At 36.7% G+C, this 21,956-nt stretch overlaps 1 protein-coding gene across 1 annotated transcript in view; it reads left to right on the plus strand.

Annotated features, from left to right (window-relative positions):
* Positions 1–21,956, plus strand: part of LOC110448041 (receptor-type tyrosine-protein phosphatase N2-like) — a 308,722-nt gene that overhangs the window by 260,201 nt on the left and 26,565 nt on the right. Inside the window, exons 13-14 of the mRNA XM_021494072.1 lie at positions 16,933–16,987; positions 17,365–17,512. Coding sequence (XP_021349747.1) covers positions 16,933–16,987; positions 17,365–17,512 — 203 coding nt within the window. The remainder of the gene's footprint in view (positions 1–16,932; positions 16,988–17,364; positions 17,513–21,956) is intronic.

Below are 21,956 nucleotides of genomic sequence, written 5' to 3' on the forward strand. Positions count from 1 at the left end.
TAATAGGCCGATCTCACTTAAAATTGGTCTAGGAATGATCAGCTCATGGTCCTGACAAAGTTAAGTTAACATTATACTATTTTTTACTCAAATTGGTACATATTTCAACAACAACAAAAAATATTGTAGACTCAGGTGACCGTTAAGGCCCATGGGCCTCTTGTTTGGGAATATAGCTTATTATTATATTAGACAGGTAAACTGACTTTAAAATCTGTCACTAAATTGCACTATAGAAGCTGATACAGAAAATCTGTCACTAAATTGCACTATAGAAGCTTATACAGCCTGACTTTTGATTCACCAAGGACAAGGTAATCTGATTTTCTGTGGTCAGATGACAGATCTTTCTCCATGCCAGGAATTCATAGAATCATGGATGGATTTTTATTTAAGGAAGACTGAAGTCCTTGTCCTGCCATTAAGACCCACAGATCATCTGGTGGTAGTGTCAAGCAGGGAGTGCCTAGGGGCTTTGCTATAATGGTTACCTTGTCAAGCAGGGAGTGTTTAGGGGTTTTGCTATAATGGTTACCTTGTCAAGCAGGGAGTGCTTAAGGGCATTGCTATAATGGTTACCTTGTCAAGCAGGGAGTGTTTAGGGGTTTTGCTATAATGGTTACCTTGTCAAGCAGGGAGTGTTTAGGGGTTTTGCTATAATGGTTACCTTGTCAAGCAGGGAGTGCTTAAGGGCATTGCTATAATGGTTACCTTGTCAAGCAGGGAGTAATTAGGGGCTTTGCTATAAACAAGGTAATCTGATTTTCTGTGGTCAGATTACGGATCTTTCTCCATGCCAGGAATTCATAGAATCATGGATGGTTTTTTATTTAAGGAAGACTGAAGTCCTTGCCCTGCCATTAAGACCCACAGATCATCTGGTGGTAGTGTCAAGCAGGGAGCGCCTAGGGGCTTTGCTATAATGGTTACCTTGTCCAGCAGGGAATGCTTAGCGGCTTTGCTATAATGGTTACCTTGTCAAGCAGGGAGTGTTTAGGGGTTTTGCTATAATGGTTACCTTGTCAAGCAAGGAGTGCTTAGGGGCTTTGCTATAATGGTCACCTTGTCAAGCAGGGAGTGCTTAAGGGCATTGCTATAATGGTTACCTTGTCAAGCAGGGAGTGTTTAGGGGTTTTGCTATAATGGTTACCTTGTCAAGCAGGGAGTGTTTAGGGGCTTTGCTATAATGGTTACTTTGTTAAGTAGGGAGTGCTTAGGGGCTTTGCTATAATGGTCACCTTGTCAAGCAGGGAGTGCTTAAGGGCATTGCTATAATGGTTACCTTGTCAAGCAAGGAGTGCTTAGGGGCTTTGCTATAATGGTCACCTTGTCAAGCAGGGAGTGCTTAAGGGCATTGCTATAATGGTTACCTTGTCAAGCAGGGAGTGCTTAAGGGCATTGCTATAATGGTTACCTTGTCAAGCAGGGAGTGCTTAAGGGCATTGCTATAATGGTTACCTTGTCAAGCAGGGAGTGTTTAGGGGTTTTGCTATAATGGTTACCTTGTCAAGCAGGGAGTGCTTAAGGGCATTGCTATAATGGTTACCTTGTCAAGCAGGGAGTGTTTAGGGGTTTTGCTATAATGGTTACCTTGTCAAGCAGGGAGTGCTTAAGGGCATTGCTATAATGGTTACCTTGTCAAGCAGGGAGTGCTTAAGGGCATTGCTATAATGGTTACCTTGTCAAGCAGGGAGTGTTTAGGGGTTTTGCTATAATGGTTACCTTGTCAAGCAGGGAGTGCTTAAGGGCATTGCTATAATGGTTACCTTGTCAAGCAGGGAGTGCTTAAGGGCATTGCTATAATGGTTACCTTGTCAAGCAGGGAGTGTTTAGGGGTTTTGCTATAATGGTTACCTTGTCAAGCAGGGAGTACTTAAGGGCTTTGCTATAATGGTTACCTTGTCAAGCAGGGAGTGTTTAGGGGTTTTGCTATAATGGTTACCTTGTCAAGCAGGGAGTGCTTAGGGGCTTTGCTATAATGGTTACCTTGTCAAGCAGGGAGTGTTTAGGGGTTTTGCTATAATGGTTACCTTGTCAAGCAGGGAGTGTTTAGGGGCTTTGCTATAATGGTTACTTTGTTAAGTAGGGAGTGCTTAGGGGCTTTGCTATAATGGTTACCTTGTCAAGCAGGGAATGCTTAGGGGCTTTGCTATAATTGTTACCTTGTCAAGCAGGGAGTGCTTAGGGGGCTTTGCTATAATGGTTACCTTGTCAAGCAGGGAGTAATTAGGGGCTTTGCTATAAAGGTTACCTTGTCAACGGTGTTCTTCGTAGCCAAATGGTTCCCAGAATAAATCAGCACAGCTTCCAATTAGCCCTTCTCTGCCATTTTACAATGGTGATATTGTGCAGTAAAATGTTCTTAAGTCCAGGTTGATTTAGAAAAAAACATTTTCTCCTTATCCAGAGCAAGTAACGGCTGTAAGAAATTTATATCTTTACAACCCATTTCATATGGGTGATGTCACAATAATACAGGAAAGACGCCATATTTTTAAGTCGAGAAATCTCAGATACCACAATATAGAAACTACGGACATGATAAAATTGAAAGCTAAAATAATATGTTGTTATCAGAAAGTTAGGATTTAATATATTTAGGCCAGCTATAAGTTCAATGAAACGGGTAATGTTGAATCTCGCTGATTCATTTTCACTAAATCCTGCTGTGTTGAAATGTCGATATTCTAAAATAGTAACCAGACAAAACGCATCTGCACAGTTTTTGAGAAACATAGCTATTTTGGCAAATTGAATGATTGAAAATGCTCTTCAACAAGCCCATGGCTGTAGAATAGGGAGATATCGCCTTTTGATTTTAAAATTTTGGCAAAAGTCCCCAGCAAAAGCCTCAAGTTTTACCTAATTTTAAAACCGTTCTGATGAAATTTCCCTATCTCACACCCTTGGGCATGAAAGAGTCCTAAAACCCTAATGACAAGTCCAGATTCAGTAAAAAAACATTTCAAGGTCAAGTCCAGTTCTAGAATATCATCTGAAGGTCAAGTCTGGATGTTTAGGTATTAGTATTAAGAGATACATTAAAAAAAACAGTCAGGAGATAAACAGATAAATTCCTATGAAGGTGGAGTCCGGAGATAAACAGATAAATTCCTATGAAGGTGGAGTCCGGAGATAACAGATAAATTCCTATGAAGGTGGAGTCCGGAGATAAACAGATAAATTCCTATGAAGGTGGAGTCCGGAGATAAACAGATAAATTCCTATGAAGGTGGAGTCCGGAGATAAACAGATAAATTCCTATGAAGGTGGAGTCCGGAGATAAACAGATAAATTCCTATGAAGGTGGAGTCAGGAGATAAACAGATAAATTCCTATGAAGGTGGAGTCTGGAGATAAACAGATAAATTCCTATGAAGGTGTAGTCCGGAGATAAACAGATCAATTCCTATGAAGGTGGAGTCCGGAGATAAACATATAAATTCCTATGAAGGTGGAGTCCGGAGATAACAGATAAATTCCTATGAAGGTGGAGTCAGGAGATAAACAGATAAATTCCTATGAAGGTGGAGTCTGGAGATAAACAGATAAATTCCTATGAAGGTGTAGTCCGGAGATAAACAGATCAATTCCTATGAAGGTGTAGTCCGGAGATAAACAGATCAATTCCTATGAAGGTGGAGTCCGTAGATAACAGATAAATTCCTATGAAGGTGGAGTCAGGAGATAAACAGATAAATTCCTATGAAGGTGGAGTCCGGAGATAAACAGATAAATTCCTATGAAGGTGGAGTCTGGAGATTAACAGATAAATTCCTATGAAGGTGGAGTCCGGGGATAAACAGATAAATTCCTATGAAGGTGGAGTCCGGGGATAATGGAGCTGTTTTAGGGTCAGTATAAATTGTCTGTTGTCACCTGTGACAATCTGGATAGAGTTGTATGGTCTCCAGGGGTCACATTACCCTGACCTTGGATTACCTGTTGACTGGTGCCTTAAGGAATACTCTACCAAAAAGAACAGAATGTAGGAAAGAAGAGTTCCCAGCTAAGTGTTACAATGGGTACAGGTACAGCAGGGCAGACTTGTTTCCTTCAATACGTCTTAAACAGAAGACCGAAGAGAACCCATATGACTCTGCAGGGGGCCTCACATTTGTACATTCATACGATCATAAAGGATACAGCACACCTATTTTTCCCTTAACCTGCACAGGTTAATTGGGACATCATGTCCATCAATTTTTTATTTATTTTTTCATGTTTCACGTTTTAAGATTCTAATCTCCATGACTAGATATCATACATGGAACAAACACCCTTCCTTTCTCCAGAATTTTATAAAAAAAAATCCATCACCATTTTTTCACTATTTCCTTCAGCGACGAACTTACCTCCCCTGGTTCATGTTCAACCCTACAATCAGATTTTTCTTGAAAAAAATCGCTGCAGATATTGCTTCTAATTAAGAGTTTAACATGCATTCCGTGCAGCAGGAGTCGACATGTGTCGATAACCATACAGCTAGTACACAGTTTGTTGATTATCGTACAACAGCTTCGTGTGGAAGCGTTTGCTAAACATAAGGTGTAAATTAACAAATTAATATAAAATGTGATTTGTAAAAGACTATTCTTGGTATGTTTTTTGCCTTTTGTATATATATAATATGTGTAAAAAGTGTACAAAAAATGAAGTTATTGTAACCTTTATTTAGCTTGTCCCTGCACAGAAGTACAACAACACTAAATGACAGATTTAGATGATACATAAACGTCATGGATAACAGTTATTGTTTATACTATAGAATTTTCTGTAGACAAATCACATTGTAATGTGCTAAAGATTGAATAAAGCAGACCGTCTTACGTATAACATGTACTTGACGCTGCGACATGCATGACTCATACCGAGAGTATAGGTCGGGTGCCGTGGATCAATTCTGCTCTACCATCTCCTGGCTCATCCTGTGTGCTCGCTGTCTCATTTTGTACACGGGGACAATCTTTGATTATAAATTTAGACTATATAGACTGTTAATAAGATGATGAAGAATTAATTGCTACAGAGAATGTAATCGCTACAGAGAATGTAATTGCTACAGAGAATGTAATCGCTACAGAGAATGTAATCGCTACAGAGAATGTTTGGGGTTTAAAGTCTTTGCAACAGCAGAGGTAAAATGAAGACAGGCACTTATGTAGACCCCCCCCACACACACACACACACACACACCCACACCCACACCCACACCCACACACACACCCACACACACACCCACACACACACACACCCACACACACACACACACACACACACACACACACACACACAAAAAAAGGTAATATTGAAAAGAAATGATAGAGGTCCCAAATGTTGCAATGGCGGAAAGAGATCAATTTTTGTTTAATAAATGTCCCCTTAGCAGAAGACAGAAAAAACGATTTGTATTCTGTCGGCCCCACATTAGAAGAAATTAATATAACTAATGTAGTTGATGTTGACATGGTATAAAGTGTCATAGAATATGTGTTTAATGTTGACGGTGTTATAAACTGTTAACAGAAGTTAAACATTGACAACCATTGGTAAAAAAAAATGTTATAATATATGTTTCTGTTGACATAAGTAAAAAGATTTGTTGAAACTAATTATTTTAAAAATTATTTTTGAAACTATTGATTTTTGTACATAACGATGTGATTGTATTCACGGATTGTTTGCTAGATTATAGCTCTGCAGTGCCTAATGGATTCTTTGCTACTGTGCATTTTCTGATATTAAATGTAATTACACAAAGCTGTGAAGAATATTTTACCAGTTTATATATATAGATAGCTACACACAAGAAGATTCTTGTAAAGAAATATGTCTGTTCTTTAGAGATTTATTCAATCAGATCCAATCAGACCCTATGTTTTCATTCATTTTTTCTACTCAATGCTTTAGTTACATATTACAAAGTACGGAACTATTTGCACTTAAATAAACATTAGTACAAATATAAAATAGGTATATTTAGTGGTAGATTAATTGTACAAATATAAATAGGTATATTTAGTGGTAGATTAATTGTACAATATAAATATATATATTTAGTGGTAGATTAATTGTACAATATAAATAGGTATATTTAGTGGTAGATTAATTGTACAATATAAAGAGGTATATTTAGTGGTAGATTAAGTGTACAATATAAATAGGAATATTAAGTGGTAGATTAATTGTACAATACAAAGAGGTATATTTAGTGGTAGATTAATTGTGCAATATAAATAGGTATATTTAGTGGTAGATTAATTGTACAATATAAAGAGGTATATTTAGTGGTAGATTAATTGCACAAATACAAAGAGGTATATTTAGTGATAGATTAATTGTACAAATATAAAGAGGTATATTTAGTGGTAGATTAATTGGACAAATACAAAGAGGCATATTTAGTGGTAGATTAATTGTACAAATACAAAGAGGAATATTTAGTGGTAGATTAATTGTACAAATACAAAGAGGAATATTTAGTGGTAGATTAATTGTACAAATACAAAGAGGAATATTTAGTGGTAGATTAATTGTACAAATACAAAGAGGTATATTTAGTGGAAGATTAATTGTACAAATATAAAGAGGTATATTTAGTGGTAGGTTAATTGTACAATATAAAGAGGTATATTTAGTAGTAGATTAATTGTACAAATATAAAGAGGGATATTTAGTGGTAGATTAATTGTACAAATATAAATAGGTATATTTAGTGGTAGATTAATTGTACAAATACAAAGAGGTATATTTAGTGGAAGATTAATTGTACAAATATAAAGAGGTATATTTAGTGGGAGATTAATTGTACAATACAAAGAGGTATATTTAGTGGTAGAATAATTGTACAAATACACAGAGGTATATATAGTGGTAGATTAATTGTACAAATACAAAGAGGTAGATTTAGTGGTAGATTAATTGTACAAATATAAAGAGGGATATTTAGTGGTAGATTAATTGTACAATATAAAGAGATATATTTAGTGGTAGATTAATTGTACAATATAAATAGATATATTTAGTGGTAGATTAATTGTACAATATTAATAGGTATATTTAGTGGTAGATTAATTGTACAAATACAAAGAGGAATATTTAGTGGTAGATTAATTGTACAAATACAAAGAGGGATATTTAGTGGTAGATTAATTGTACAATATAAATAGGGATATTTAGTGGTAGATTAATTGTACAATATAAATAGGGATATTTAGTGGTAGATTAATTGTACAATATAAATAGGGATATTTAGTGGTAGATTAATTGTACAATATAAAGAGGTATATTTAGTGGTAGATTAATTGGACAAATACAAAGAGGCATATTTAGTGGTAGATTAATTGTACAATATAAAGAGGTATATTTAGTAGTAGATTAATTGTACAAATATAAAGAGGTATATTTAGTGGTAGATTATTTGTACAAATATAAAGAGGTATATTTAGTGGTAGATTAATTGGACAAATACAAAGAGGCATATTTAGTGGTAGATTAATTGTACAAATACAAACAGGTATATTTAGTGGTAGATTAATTGTACAAATACGAAGAGGTATATTTAGTGGTAGATTAATTGTACAATATAAATAGGGATATTTAGTGGTAGATTAATTGTACAATATAAATAGGGATATTTAGTGGTAGATTAATTGTACAATATAAATATATATATTTAGTGGTAGATTAATTGTACAATATAAATAGGGATATTTAGTGGTAGATTAATTGTACAATATAAAGAGGTATATTTAGTGGTAGATTAATTGGACAAATACAAAGAGGCATATTTAGTGGTAGATTAATTGTACAAATACAAAGAGGTATATTTAGTGGAAGATTAATTGTACAAATATAAAGAGGTATATTTAGTGGGAGATTAATTGTACAATACAAAGAGGTATATTTAGTGGTAGAATAATTGTACAAATACACAGAGGTATATATAGTGGTAGATTAATTGTACAAATACAAAGAGGTATATTTAGTGGAAGATTAATTGTACAAATATAAAGAGGTATATTTAGCAGTAGATTAATTGTACAAATATAAATAGGAATATTTAGCGGTAGATTAATTGTACAAATATAAAGAGGAATATTTAGCGACAGATTAATTGTATAAATGTAAAGAGGAATATTTAGCGGTAGATTAATTGTACAAATATAGAGAGGAATATTTAGCGATAGATTAATTGTATAAATGTAAAGAGGAATATTTAGCGGTAGATTAATTGTACAAATATAAAGAGGAATATTTAGCGATAGATTAATTGTATAAATGTAAAGAGGAATATTTAGCGGTAGATTAATTGTACAAATGTAAATAGGTATATTTAGCAGTAGATTAATTGTACAAATATAAATAGGTATATTTAGCGGTAGATTAATTGTACAAATATAAAATAGGTATAATTAGTGGTAGATTAATTGTACAAATATAAAGAGGTATATTTAGTGGTAGATTAGTTGTACAAATGTAAAGAGGTATATTTAGCGGTAGATTAATTCTGTTTGGAGGTTTTAAGTGCACGAGATCAATTGCATTTTAGTTACAGCTATATAGGCTAATATTCATGTAAATGTTTTAACCTACACTGGCAAAATATGATTTCTTTTTTTATAACGATCATGTATTTTAGGGAGAGCTTATAATTTTGTATGTAGCAACAGACTGCAAGAATACCGCATTGTTTCAAATAAATAGACTCCTTAATTTAAGTTTTCCCCCTGAAGCTATTAAACAGAAAACCAATCTCGGCTTTATATGAAACACTAATAGGAGTGATTGGAGGAAGCATCAGATTCAATATCAGCCGAGTGATTATAGTCGGAGTCGCTGTAACGGTACGAGTCCTGATCAATGCTGGACATTAAACTGGGCTAGGCAACCAGACGGCCACATTCTTACATTCCTTCAAGCAATCAACCACCAAAATCTAATCTCTTCTCCATTATCCCTTCTTGTTTTCCCTTACTCTTACTTTGCCCTTCTTTCTATTTCTTATTATTTTATCTTTCGTTTCCTTTCATTTCCTTTAATTTAAAATAAATGTTTGTGGTGTGCATGGGTGCAAGGCAGATTTTCATGCATTAAGAAACAGTCGCAATGTCTTTATGCGCTCACCTAAACAATCTTCATTCCAAACCTTAATTCACAAACTCGAAATTATCAGATTTTTTTTTCTAGGATTGAAAAGGCTTCCCCACAAATAATGAGACTCGGCTGGTTGCGTGTACTTTGATGTACTGAAGCCCTACACACCAGGCTCTGTTTTATGTGTGTGTGATAATTACTACAAATTAAAGCAAATTATCAGCCTGAACGATAGCTCTACATTTTACTACTGTGGTCTCCAGGACCAAGGTTCATCTATTTTTATGATGAAATCCCTCTTTCCTGGAGTAGTTACCTGTGGCTGATTGCCATCATTTGTTACCTGCAATTTTTACCTGTGCCTGATAGAGATCATCTCTTTGATCCCTGCACACAGGAAAGTGGAAATCTTTGATCATAGCTGGAGCTTAAAAAGAGGAAACATCAATGTAACATTAGTCTTGTATTCTCCACAGAAAATCCCAGATACAGTTAGGGCATTGGCAGGAAGTGGCGAATGCTCAAGATAGTTACCAGCGAGCTGGTCATTGAAATGTTACTCACCCTCTGGATTAAATGCACAGCCATATTCTGTAGGAATGGAACTTGTACGTGACGTGGATTCAATCGATGTATCTCTTGGGATTGGCAGATTGAAGTTTCTAAGAAAATTTAATTTATATAAGGCCGCAGATATAAGGGCATGGCATGTAAGATACCATCCAATTTCTACCCTCACTTCCATTTCCTTTTGGTGTCAAATTCTATGTTTTGGTTCTTGGTTAAGATTAAACAGTAAAATGTGGTTGCCATAAAAAGAAAACACTTCAAGAATCTATGCAAGCGCATAACCTATGTAACATATTTTTTTTGTATGTGTTTTTTTTAAATTAATTGGTGTTAGTGTATTTGAAGTTGTGTTACTTGTGAATAAAAACAAAACAGAATTTTTATTTTCTACAAGACTTTTTCTATTTGTTGGATAGAAATTCAAAGACGTGTTCAAGTAATACTTCGAAATTGATCTATGACCTGAATTCATGCAACAGTCAAATGAAATAAGCGCAATTTTCCATTGGCAGTAATTGGATTAGAAAAACTGCTTGATAGAAAATGGATCACACTAGCTATATATAGTCCTCCTGCATGTCTCTAATGTTTAGCTTCACCTCGCCTGACAGTGGTATCTCTGTGACATGGCTTTGAGGGACATTACTTTACATAACATACTCTTGATTTCTCAGCGTAACATTCTGTTGGATTAGTTTAGTGTCCCCTCTTCTTTGTAAATTGTCAGGTGATGTTTATGGGTTTTTTCTCATCCAATAGGACAGCTCACAACGTTATTAAAAATCACAATTTCATTTTTCATGGTTACGACTGATGACTTTTCAGTCATGTAAGTATCTAAAATTTACTACCAATTTTAATGTCACAAGTCAGGACGATGTCCTTGAATAGCATATTGTTTTGGTGATCCAATCGTAAAAAGGTGTATTAGCTGATAGAAATAATTTGTTTTCTATTAAACTTTCGGCTACATAACCATACCAAACCGAATATAAATACAAAATGGCATCAACACATATGTCAAGGTGTGCGTTCTAAAGAGAAAGAACAAACAAGGTTTCATAATATATAATAATAGTCAAAGAAATGTCTCGAATCAATATCATGTATATACGCTTCTGGGGTTTTAAATTTTCATGGTTGACCAGTAGCAGTGTTATCAACATAGGAGGTTCAGAAAAGCCTTTGAGTGTTCCGACTTACATAATGCCGATGTTGCGTGACAGGTACTTTGTACAACAATGGAGCCCTGAGAGGGCATTGTTATCTATAGGGAGAATGGTTTGTACAACTGACTTATTTACCATATATAAGGCAATGTCTGAGGTTTTAATTACATTCTGCTCCAGTTATAAAGATTTCTTGTAAAGTGGTAAATTAAGAATTTATAAGCCTATATTTAGGTATTCGATCAGTTAAACATTTGGGCTTAAGTCTATTCTGCGAAATTGTAAATAGTAAATATTGCTATCACTGAGACACATAGCATATCTACTCTGCCAGAGTTTTGATTGGAGGGGGGATAAGTTACAGTTAACGTTTCAGTCCTCACCTCGAGGTGTTTCGTGCAACTAAGTGTCGTTATGGGCCGTTAGTATAGAGTGTCCGACAGAGCCGAAATCCTGCGACAATTCACACACAGAAATCAATGACTAAGGCACTGGTACAACACAAGTGTGTACGTCGTGCGGCTCGACTTCAGCATGGTACAGCTACGGCTTGATTAGCATGTGGATACGTACTCGGAAGTGCGTGAGACAAAGTCTCGTGGGACACCCAGCACATCACATTTGGCATGTTGTCACCATTCTCCGATACAGACTTCACGCATAAATGGACTTGTTATAGAAGTAATAGTGGTACAATGTGACGGACAGCTGCCGTAACGGTGGAGTAATGGTGGACCTGTATCTACTGTATACACCCTCAGCTAAATACACATTGTACTTACACAAACTATTAGGTGATAACTACTACAAATGATTCAGATGCAGGATCGGAGCCTGGCAGCTGCTACCAATGCCAACCTTATTTGGAGGTTTAAGGATGAACATGTCACATGTTATGCATGCTCATGTGTCGCACACACGTGTCCAAACTTTACTTGTCTGGTAGTGTATTTGATTACCACGTTGTCAGCGTCGATTGAAACTTCATGGAAAACTAGATGACGGAGAGACTGTATTCATTATTTGTGTCATACATATCAGAGACTGAAAGGTTAATGATAGACTGATCGTCACTTCAAACTGTGTAACATGTAGTCCACAGCTGCCACCAGGTTTATAGGAAATACATCAACACTCGTACCCTTGGATGTTAAATAGGTGGCCTGGTCTCTGTAGCCGTACAATTTGGAGGTTTAAAGGACCAGCAGCTTCTCTGATGAAGTAGCGTGATTCTGTAATATTCACGCCTCAGCCAGAACGGCATCCTTCACTCAAGACCAAATTACTGACAACTTTTCCTGCATTCTCCATCATTTGTGTGTGTTTGGGCGACGTCTTTCACAGACAGACAGCAATTGTAGTACAAATGGCACATTTGCCGACTCAGTGGCAGATTTTGTCCTCTTTCTCCGATCGTCAGCATCAAGCTTTTGTTGTTCTTGCAGATCATTAGGGTTTTTGATTGAAATTTTTATCATTCTTGCATATTGGAACCAAAAGGATTGATTGATCTGCTGACTGGGTAGAACACAAACCCTGCATGTGGCACGGGGACGCAAAAGGTTTTATCAATCCTCAGACTGGTGCACTGCTGGATACAGATCAGGAGCTGTGCATGTGTATGATGCAGTTTTGGTGTTTTAGGCTAGTATGGAGATTGGTGTGCAGTTTTGGTGTTTTAGGCGAGAGTGAATTTCTGGTCGGATCTAAGCTTGCATGTGTGCAGTATTAATGCTGCCACCAGTATTTACAGTTAGAGATTGTGGATAGCCAGGAGTGGATTCCAGACCAACTGTTATCAACACGCTGTCATCTTCCATTTGTACAAGTCACTAACACTGGACCAAGTCTACTGACCAATCCTAGCAAAATCAACAGCGTATATTCCAACAACACTACCACATTAATTCATCCTTGTTTTAGTGTCCTTTTACAATTGTTAGATAAATCTGATTTTTGTTATCGTTTTGAGAAGGTATGACATCAGAGGCGGTTATCTGAAATATGAAGTTTGTTTATTCAGAATTACAAAAGGACAATTTCTGAGATATATAAGAGACTTTAAAAGTGGGAAATCAATGACTGATAGAAATTTCAACATACAACAATAAAGACACTGGGTAACAGTTGATTGAGCATATACATCTGGGTCATTTTACACAGCCATATAAGGAGAAATTTATATAATTTCCACAACTGTTATATATATATAATAGATTTTGATATGACAACAAAATATATGTAGGCATTAGTGTGAAATAAAAAAACAGAAATAATTATTCTGTTTCTATAAAAGAATTCCTGGACAACAATAAAATAAATCATAAAACAAGTGTTTATTATAGGTATTTGATAACGGTGAACATTTTACTGTAATAAATCAGCAGTAATCCACAGAAATATATAAAAAATATTTTTGGACTCTTACATTAAAATGATGGTATCTATTGCGCTGCCATAAATCATCAGGGCTATGTAGGTGTTTGAGCGTCGTAAAGATGAGGTTCAATAAAACATTGTGTAAATTTCAGTACCTGGAGGATAGCAATAGATCACACACAATTTTTAATGACAACATTTATCATTTTATGAACAGGGAAGGGATGATGTTTGATAGATCTCATCATCAGCCGCCATATTGGGTCAATCTCCCTTTCATGTTAATTAGGAGTTTGTGTGGAAACTGATTCTTCCTGGATTTCACTGCATCTGTCATCATTTAGCTTCGCTGACTTTGTACAGGGTATAATTACGCTGACTGGCATTGGCATAAAATATGGTCTAGTCAAATCAGTTATGATAAATACAACATAAAGTATACAGATCTTACCATAAAACACTAACATGGTATTGTCAGTTGATGGGTGACAGTCTGTGTATGGAATTAGGTACAGGGTTTTTAAGGGTTGTTTTGTGTCGGGGTGAGAGTTGTAAAGCTGACAGCTGTGTACGAGCAATAGAGGCGATCCCTCACCAGAGTGACCTTTCTGTGTGGACCACCTTACTATAGTAAAAACATCTCATGTGACAAACAGAAAAGACATCAGTTCCTGCAGCCAGAATTAGGATTGCCATGGTGACGATGAAGTGGGTGTAATATATTCCAGACATATAATTTGTGTCGATATGTACCATATGGTAGCTGTGGTTGTCGCCCTGTCACAAACAGCTGTACTTAGGTGTTAAGGATATATACCTATATAGGTAGACGCTAAGGATATATACCGATATAGGTGGACGCTAAGGATATCTACAGATACAGATGGACGCTACTAAGTATTAAGGATATATATACTGATATAGGTGGACGCTAAGGATATATACAGATATAGGTGGACGCTAAGGATATATACCGATATAGGTGAACGCTAAGGATATATACCAATATAGGTGGACGCTACTAAGTATTAAGGATATATATACTGATATAGGTAGACGCTAAGGATATATACTGAGATAGGTGGACGCTAAGGATATATACAGATATAGGTGGACGCTAAGGATATATACTGATATAGGGGGACGCTAAGGATATATACTGATATAGGTGGATGCTAAGGATATATACTGATATAGGTGGAAGCTAAGGATATATACAGATATAGGTGGACGCTCAGGATATATACTGATATAGGTGGACGCTACTAAGAATTAAGGATATATATACTGATATAGGTGGACGCTAAGGAAATATACTGATATAGGTGGACGCTAATGATATATACAGATATAGTTGGACGCTAACGATATATACTGATATAGGTGGACGCGAAGGATATATACTGATATAGGTGGACGATAAGGATATATACAGATATAGGTGGACGCTAAGGATAAATACCGATATAGGTGAACGCTAAGGATATATACCGATATAGGTGAATGCTAAGGATATATACCAATATAGGTGGACGATACTAAGTATTAAGGATATATATACTGATATAGGTAGACGCTAAGGATATATACTGATATAGGGGGACGCTAAGGATATATACAGATATAGGCGGACGCTAAGGATATATACTGAAATAGGTGGACGCTAAGGATATATACTGCTATAAGAGGACGCTAAGGCTATATACTGATATAGTTGGACGCTAAGGATATATACAGATATAGGCGGACGCTAAGGATATATACTGATATAAGTGGACGCTAAGGATATATACAGATATAAGAGGACGCTAAGGATATATACAGATATAAGAGGACGCTAAGGATATATACAGATATAGGCGGACGCTAAGGATATATACTGATATAGGAGGACGCTAAGGATATATACAGATATAGTTGGACGCTAACGATATATACTGATATAGGTGGACGCGAAGGATATATACTGATATAGGTGGACGATAAGGATATATACAGATATAGGTGGACGCTAAGGATAAATACCGATATAGGTGAACGCTAAGGATATATACCGATATAGGTGAAAGCTAAGGATATATACCAATATAGGTGGACGCTACTAAGAATTAAGGATATATATACTGATATAGGTAGACGCTAAGGATATATACTGATATAGGTGTACGCTAAGAATATATACAGATATAGGTGGACGCTAAAGATATATACTGATATAGGTGGACGCTAAGGATATATACAGATATAAGTGGACGCTAAGGATATATACAGATATAGTTGGACGCTACAACATTTACTATATATGGACTTCCGGAATGTAGAAAGATACGCGATTTTTTTATAAACATTTTGATGTGCAAAATTGAATTCAGAATTGAGTGACAGATTAATATGACTCATTATTTACAAATGTTTATTGACAAATAATGTCACCTCTTTATGGCGAAGCAACTCTCCATATGTGATAATTGATGTGAGTTTGTACAAGCGTATGTGTTAATTAGTGTGGTTCTAAATGAGAATTTTTATAACAGGAGTTACATATACTGCTGATTACCCTGAACCGTTGTGTGGTATAATGTGATGACATGTTTTGATGTTTTAAAGAAAACAAATTTTTACACAATATTTAAGTGACATATTTGTAAAACTTTGTAAGATACTGAAGAACTGCGATTACAATCTGATTTGAGTATAATCAGTTTATACCTGTTTTGCCGTTTCACTGGAGGAGATGGAGGGAATTACAACCTTGGTGGAGATGAGCATTACACCAGTGTTTGTGGTAGTGATGTTAAAAGACACACATATAGTTACTACAGTTAACACCTCCTGAGGGAAACTCCTGTTGCCAAAAGACTGTAACATGCATCGTGTGTGACATCTGGTGTTCAGGTGGGACACACTCGACTCTTTGTAGAAATACCTGTACATGGGGTTTACATGTTTTAATCAACACCTGTGTACCTGCCATCAAATGATCGTTAAAGATTGACGCACCTGACTACATCAGATGCAATACCTGTATAGGACAACACTGTGTATCGAACTTCTATATAAAAAACCAATATCTTGACTATTTAAATAACCACCCAATCTGTTACCGTTACATTTGTTGTTATTGCAATAAGTACTAAATCTCTCTGTCCCAATGCTGAACACTTTAACTGTGTATGTTGACACATCAGTTTATATCATAGCTATGCAAAACTATTTCATCTGCTGAACATTTTCTTTCTGATTGTTTGTACACTGTGATATATATATAGAAACATTTACACCATTCTTAGAGGATTGTATGCATTAATTGGTCAGGAATTAATTTTGATAATATCTATGTAGAGGAATACATGGTGGATGTTTTGACTATATGCACTAAGTTCAACAGTAATAATGAGTGAACCACCATTTAATTGGTTATTGCTTCAAATCCTGCCATCACAATTGTCAATACGATTTCAAGAGAGGTAAAGAGTTGGTAATGCTCAATAAACTTTGCATCCTGTGATATTTGATTTCGAACTCTGATCTATGAGCAAACTTTGCTGGTGACCTCTGATTTGTGACCCTTGAACTGTGACCTCTGACCTGTAATGCCATTCAGACAGATGGCAGGGAGAAGTTTAGATACTTTCCAACATGTGAAGAGTTGGAGCTTTGAGTATGATGTTAATCCAATTTGTCGAACTGAAAAAATCATTCTTCATGCTAATTCTAGGAGTGAGGAACCGGTCAGTTCCAACATGGACATTTCCACAGGACACATTGTGCTGGTCAGTATCATTTTATTTTTTGTTTTTAGTTCGTTAGTAGATATAGATGCTACTTAGGGAAATGAATTGAACAAATTAATTAAATCCTGAGCAATAATGATTGTATTTAAATTAACCAATTTCATAATTGAAAGATTCACAAGATTAAACGTATAAATGTCACTATAGGGTCATTCTTTATATATGTATTACAATAAAGACTACTAGTTAAAATTCAAAGGGAGTCGAGATAACTCTACTACAAATCAAATGTATTTAAGGCACTAATCACCATGTTGATACTTATTTTATCAACTTCATCCTGAAATTTGATAACATAATGTTTTCTAACCGAGATGATATGTGGTATTTTCTATAATTAAGTGCTTGTATTACAGTCCTACATGGAGGATCACCTGAAGAACAATGACCGTTTGGACCGAGAGTGGGAGGGACTAGGAGCCTACGAAGCTGACCCCAACAGTACCAAGGTCGCCAGTGATCCATCCAACCTCCGCAAGAATCGTTACAGCGATGTCCTCCCCTGTAAGTGTTAACAGCATCACAAACATAATAAACATATTACAAGGAAATCCTGTAAATTTTTACATCAGACAAAGTTAAGGTTACAGCGATGTCCTCCCCTGTAAGTATTAACAGCATCAAAAACATAATCAACATATTACAGGGATGTCCTGTAAACGTTTACATCAGACACAGTTAACATTACAGCCTGTAAGTGTTAACAGCATCACAAACATAATCAACATATTACAGGGATGTCCTGTAAATGTTTACATCAGACACAGTTTACATTACAGCCTGTAAGTGTTAACAGCATCACAAACATAATCATCATATTACAGGGATGTCCTGTAAATGTTTACATAAGACACAGTTAACATTACAGCCTGTAAGTGTTAACAGCATCACAAACATAATCATCATATTACAGGGATGTCCTGTAAATGTTTACATAAGACCCAGTTAACATTACAGCCTGTAAGTGTTAACAGCATCACAAACATAATCATCATATTACAGGGATGTCCTGTAAACGTTTACAACAGACAAAGTTAACGTTACAGTGACGTTTTCTGTTTTAGGCGATATTACAGTGGTATCTTATCCTGTATTTATGTTATCACAGGCACAATCAATGTATTACAGCAACATCATTTCCTAAAGATTTTAATGACATCATATTACAGCCGTGTCCTGTGTCCTCCCTTTACTGTGTAAACCTTCATAAGCTTATTACAGCTGTGTCCTCCCTGTACTGTGTAAACCTGCATAGGCTTATTACAGCCATGTCCTCCCTGTACTGTGTAAACCTTCATAAGCTTATTACAGCCGTGTCCTACCTGTACTGAGTAAACCTTCATAAGCTTATTACAGCCTTGTCCTCCCTGTACTGTGTAAACCTTCATAAGCTTATTACAGCCGTGTCCTACCTGTACTGAGTAAACCTTCATAAGCTTATTAAAGCCTTGTCCTCCCTGTACTGTGTAAACCTTCATGAGCTTATTACAGCCGTGTCCTACCTGTACTGTGTAAACCTTCATAAGCTTATTACAGCCTTGTCCTCCCTGTACTGTGTAAACCTTCATAAACTTATTACAGCCATGAAGATGTTTTACAAAAACTATGAACATAATGAACAGTTTTCACCAACTTTCTTCCATGTGATATCTTGTCTTGCACAGAGATCAAGATTAAACAATTCGTAAGAAACAGTGGCACTAGTAACCAGATACAGATGGAGGTAAACTGTTCTCCATCTCTGCAATCTGTTATTTATAAATACTTTCGATCTCGTGGATGTCTGACTTTCAAACTAGCCTAGGAAGATGTTAGAATGTAGCTAGGCAATTATTTACAAAATCTGTATTAAGAGGCTGGTACCCTATCTAAGATGGAGGCGGTGTACAGAATTTTAAGCCCACCATCATCATTCATTGCAATGATCGATTCTATTTCTTTCACATTTATACTGTACTAGTAAATATATGAAATGACAAACTCACTTTGAAGATTGGCTTTCATACACATCAGTATTAAGGTTAGATCAAAAGTTACCTCAAGGTGCATTTACTGTTAACATGACTCGATCAAACAGATTAGAGGAAAGAAGAGAGAAGATCGAACTTACAAAGAACTAATGAAGATGGTGCAATGGTGGGAGCCGAAATCCCTCTGGGATCTCTTTTTCAAATTGTGAAACTATTAAAATGGCCGAACCCTATTTGTGGGTTACCAAGGCAGAGTCTGTATCGATAACCTTGATCCACCTACACATTGAGTAATAACCTCTAGACCTACAGACCGTAACAAGGCTTTCCTATTTGTGAGTTATAACCTGTAGACCTACAGCCCGTAACAAGGCTTTCCTATCTGTGAGTTATACCCTGTAGACCTACAGACCGTAACAAGGCTTTCCTATCTTTGAGTTATAGCCTGTAGACCTACAGACCGTAGCAAGGCTTTCCTATCTGTGAGTTATAACCTGTAGACCTACCTCTGGGATCTCTTTTTCAAATTGTGAAACTATTAGAATGGCCGAACCCTATTTGTGGGTTACCAAGGCAGAGTCTGTATCGATAACCTTGATCCACCTACACATTGAGTAATAACCTCCAGACCTACAGACCGTAACAAGGCTTTCCTATCTTTGAGTTATAGCCTGTAGACCTACAGACCGTAGCAAGGCTTTCCTATCTGTGAGTTATAACCTCTAGACCTACAGACCGTAACAAGGCTTTCCTATCTTTGAGTTATAGCCTGTAGACCTACAGACCGTAGCAAGGCTTTCCTATCTGTGAGTTATAACCTCTAGACCTACAGACCGTAACAAGGCTTTCCTATTTGTGAGCTATAACCTGTAGACCTACAGACCGTAACAAGTCTTTCCTATCTGTGAGTTATAGCCTGTAGACCTACCAACCGTAACAAGGCTTTCCTATCTGTGAGTTATAGCCTGTAGACCTACAGACCGTAGCAACGCTTTCCTATCTGTGAGTTATAACCTGTAGACCTACCTCTGGGATCTCTTTTTCAAATTGTGAAACTATTAAAATGGCCGAACCCTATTTGTGGGTTACCAAGGCAGAGTCTGTATCGATAACCTTGATCCACCTACACATTGAGTAATAACCTCTAGACCTACAGACCGTAACAAGGCTCTCCTATTTGTGAGTTATAACCTGTAGACCTACAGCCCGTAACAAGGCTTTCCTATCTGTGAGTTATACCCTGTAGACCTACCGACCATAACAAGGCTTTCCTATGTGTGAGTTATAACCTGTAGACGTACCGACCGTAACAAGCCTTTCCTATCTGTGAGTTATAACCTGTAGACCTACCGACCATAACAAGGCTTTCCTATCTGTGAGTTATAACCTGTAGACCTACCGACCATAACAAGGCTTTCCTATATGTGAGTTATAACCTGTAGACGTACCGACCGTAACAAGGCTTTCCTATCTGTGAGTTATAACCTGTAGACCTACCGACCATAACAAGTCTTTCCTATATGTGAGTTATAACCTGTAGACGTACCGACCGTAACGAGGCTTTCCTATCTGTGAGTTATAACCTGTAGACGTACCGACCGTAACGAGGCTTTCCTATCTGTGAGTTATAGCCTGTAGACCTACCGACCATAACAAGGCTTTCCTATATGTGAGTTATAACCTGTAGACGTACCGACCGTAACGAGGCTTTCCTATCTGTGAGTTATAGCCTGTAGACCTACCGACCGTAACAAGGCTTTACTATCTGAGAGTTATAACCTGTAGACCTACAGACCGTAACAAGGCTTTCCTATCTGTGAATTATAGCCTGTAGACCTACAGACCGTAACAAGGCTTTCCTTTCTGTGAGTTATAACCTGTAGGCCTACCGACTGTAACAAGGCTTTCCTATCTGTGAGTTATAGCCTGTAGACCTACATACCGTAACAAGGCTTTCCTATCTGTGAGTTATAGCCTGTAGACCTACATACCGTAACAAGGCTTTCCTATCTGTGAGTTATAGGCTGTGGACCTACCGACTGTAACAAGGCTTTCCTATCTGTGAGTTATAGCCTGTAGACCTACATACCGTAACCAGGCTTTCCTATCTGTGAGTTATAGCCTGTAGACCTACATACCGTAACCAGGCTTTCCTATCTGTGAGTTATAGCCTGTAGACCTACAGACTGCAACAAGGCTTTCCTATCTGTGAGTTATAGCCTGTAGACCTACCGACTGTAACGAGGCTTTCCTATCTGTGAGTTATAACCTGTAGACGTACCGACCGTAACGAGGCTTTCCTATCTGTGAGTTATAGCCTGTAGACCTACATACCGTAACCAGGCTTTCCTATCTGTGAGTTATAGCCTGTAGACCTACCGACCGTAACAAGGCTTTACTATCTGAGAGTTATAACCTGTAGACCTACAGACCGTAACAAGGCTTTCCTTTCTGTGAGTTATACCCTGTAGACCTACCGACTGTAACAAGGCTTTCCTATCTGTGAGTTACAACCTGTAGACCTACAGACCGTAGCAAGGCTTTCCTATCTGTGAGTTATAACCTGTAGACCTACAGACCGTAGCAAGGCTTTCCTATCTGCTCCTTCAATTGATTATTTTATCTCATGCATTCAAGATCAGGGAAAATAAAACATGAACTCGCAGAAAAAAACAGGTTCTGTAAAACAATTGTCTAAACACTCTTCTTTATTTGTGTAAGGGTTCTGTGGTCTTCTAGTGTTTTTAATTGTGTGGAATCAATAGCAAAGCCATTAAGCGCTCTACAACAGTGGTTACATTACAAAGTGTAGCCAGATTAAATGCTAATATACACTGCAGACCTGGTCTTTTAACTGTTTTTTACACACTGTCAGTCCTCACCTTGTAATTGTATAGACATTGTCCTCACCTTGTAACTGTATAGACATTGTCCTCACCTTGTAACTGTATAGACATTGTCCTCACCTTGTAACTGTA

This window comes from Mizuhopecten yessoensis, unplaced genomic scaffold (assembly GCF_002113885.1).
Source record: "Mizuhopecten yessoensis strain PY_sf001 unplaced genomic scaffold, ASM211388v2 scaffold3805, whole genome shotgun sequence".
Classification (NCBI taxonomy): Eukaryota; Metazoa; Mollusca; class Bivalvia; order Pectinida; family Pectinidae; genus Mizuhopecten; species Mizuhopecten yessoensis.